Source organism: Octopus bimaculoides, chromosome 1, assembly GCF_001194135.2.
Source record: "Octopus bimaculoides isolate UCB-OBI-ISO-001 chromosome 1, ASM119413v2, whole genome shotgun sequence".
NCBI lineage: Eukaryota > Metazoa > Mollusca > Cephalopoda > Octopoda > Octopodidae > Octopus > Octopus bimaculoides.
The window spans coordinates 4,104,779-4,107,228 of NC_068981.1; the positions used below are offsets into that span (position 1 = coordinate 4,104,779).

General features: G+C 34.0%; 1 protein-coding gene across 1 annotated transcript in view; it reads left to right on the top strand.

The window, feature by feature from the left end:
- Window positions 1-2,450, top strand: part of LOC106882205 (E3 ubiquitin-protein ligase RNF123) — a 105,287-nt gene that overhangs the window by 48,789 nt on the left and 54,048 nt on the right. Inside the window, exon 11 of the mRNA XM_052974121.1 lies at window positions 2,112-2,240. Within this exon, the coding sequence (XP_052830081.1) occupies window positions 2,112-2,240 (129 nt within the window). The remainder of the gene's footprint in view (window positions 1-2,111; window positions 2,241-2,450) is intronic.

Below are 2,450 nucleotides of genomic sequence, written 5' to 3' on the forward strand. Positions count from 1 at the left end.
CCGCCATATTCTTTTGTGCCTAATTTTCTGTGCCAGTCTGGATTTTGTAGTTCACAGGTTCCTATCACTAATTATACATTTCCAAATGATTTGCTAGAGTAAGACTTTCCACAGTCAGGTTAACCCCACTTTTTAATGGTAGTTGCTGAACTGTGAAATGTGATAACATTCCTATGAAAATATTCCCATAAACACACAAGTTAAAATCTGTTATATGCAGTATTAGATTAACATAGCAACTTATGTACCATACTTAATGTAAATGTGAAGGGACATGGCCTAATAGTTAGGGTGTTGCACTCACGGTCACTAGATCATGGTTTCAATTTCCAGACTGAGCAGCACATTGTGTCCTTGAGCAAAACACTTCATTTCACATTGCTCCAGTCCACTCACTTGTGAATAGGTTCACCCTGCAACGAACTGGTCTCCTGGGACTAGCTTTCCAATCAGGAGGAATGTTGACTTGCTTGTCCAGCCATCATTCAAGAGCTAAAAATGATGTGAAGTGCATTGTGACCAGCGATGTACAACAACATCCAGTAGTCTGGTCAGTCACATGATCACTTAATATAAATACATTGTGATAGGCAAAATTTATTGTGGGATTCCTCCAGAGGTAATATCTTCTGCATTATGTTCAAAGCATAATATGAATATATATGTATGTGTGTGTGTATATGTATGTATGTATGTATGTATGTATGTATGTATGTATGTATATATATATATATATATATATATATATATATATATATATATATATATATATATATATATATATATACACACACACACACACTCACACAAAGGGGTTTGTATGATTGTGTATAGAAGAATATATTACTCAAAGGAATTCCAACTCTGTCTGTTTTTCACGTTTTATTTATAATCTTATAATATTGATATAAGATATAAAAATAATATAGTAAAAAGAAATGAAATGAAGTATTAATTGTCTATTCTTATTGAACAAATGAAATATTAAATGTCTATTCTTATTGAACTCGTATACTTTCTTGCATTTATGCAATCTTCAGGTTCATATGATGGTGGTAACAGTCGTGGTCATTGGTTTCAACTGTGGTTGACTGGTTAAATTTTGTCCTTTACATACATTCCTGTGGATAGAAGTAGTAGTTGCTTGGCTATTTTTTTTAGAAATGATGCCATTCCATTTTCAGTGTTTATTTTTAGAAATGATAACAGCAGTACTTTTTAGAGATTTTTATTTTTTAGATATGGGATAAGACTTTAAAACTTTAAATAAGATTATTTTTTATCATTGTTTATTAAACTTTGGTCTGAATTATAAAGTCCTTTTCTCTCGATTTCATTCGGATTGTATAGTTTATGAAATGGAAGTATTATAAATGTTTTCCGGCCACATGTTGCTAGGGGGTTACTCAGCGATATTTGGCGGACTTCTGGATTTTTAATTTGTTGTCAGTGCACACATTTAAGGTTTAACAGTCTTATCCCCATACCTAAAAAATAAAAATTTCTAAAAAGGTACTGCTGTCATGATTTCTAAAAATAAACACTGAAATTGCAGATTTCCAATTTATATATATGAGGGAGATGGACGTCATCCCAGCAGTGGCAAATGAAGATACTGGATGCATTTCTGCCTTATTAGGCACTATCAATAATGTCTATTCATTATCAGCATGCTTAGGTGGAAGCCATCACCACAGATCTTTTATCTGTTTTAGTCATTAAGGCTGGGGCCATGCTGGGGCACTGCCTTGAAGAGGTTTTAGTTGAATGCATCGACCCCAGTACTTTTTTCTTTTTAAAGCCTGGTACAGGTGCTTTTTATGTGGCACCAGCACAGGTGCTTTTTGACATGGCACCAATGGCGTTACCAAATAGCTTGCAAGACAAAGATCTCTCAGCTGAGAGAGGGAATAGAACCGAGGGAAGTGGGTGTGAGCCAGGGGAGAGGTTAGAATATAATACATAGACAGAGACAGTTGTCTTATTATAGAAAGAATATTTTTACCAATTAAAACAAATCTTTTTGCAAATAATTAAGCACCTTCAATTCATTTATTTATTCTTATTAAACATTGATGTCTTTGCTTTCTTTGTATTTCCATTTCTTCTAGTCTGAACGCAAATCCTGGTCTGCTGAGAAGAAAGATTTACAGCCTCCAGCCCTCGGTGATACTCGCAGCCGTCAATGCAATTTACTTCTAGTTGCTGCGCACTTGTTTAACAAACTTGCCACATTATTGGTTCGTTAAAAACTTTATTATTTTAATTGGTTAAAACTTATCTTTTTTTTAAAGTTGCAATCAGTTAAAAGATAAGAGATCCATTCTAAAGTTGCAGATGATGAAAAACCATGATGGTTTGGTGGTCATTTGCTTCGTTATATCCATTGGAAAGCAAGAAATGATAAAGATTTGATTGATCCAAGCTGGCCATATCTAAGCTGGCCATAT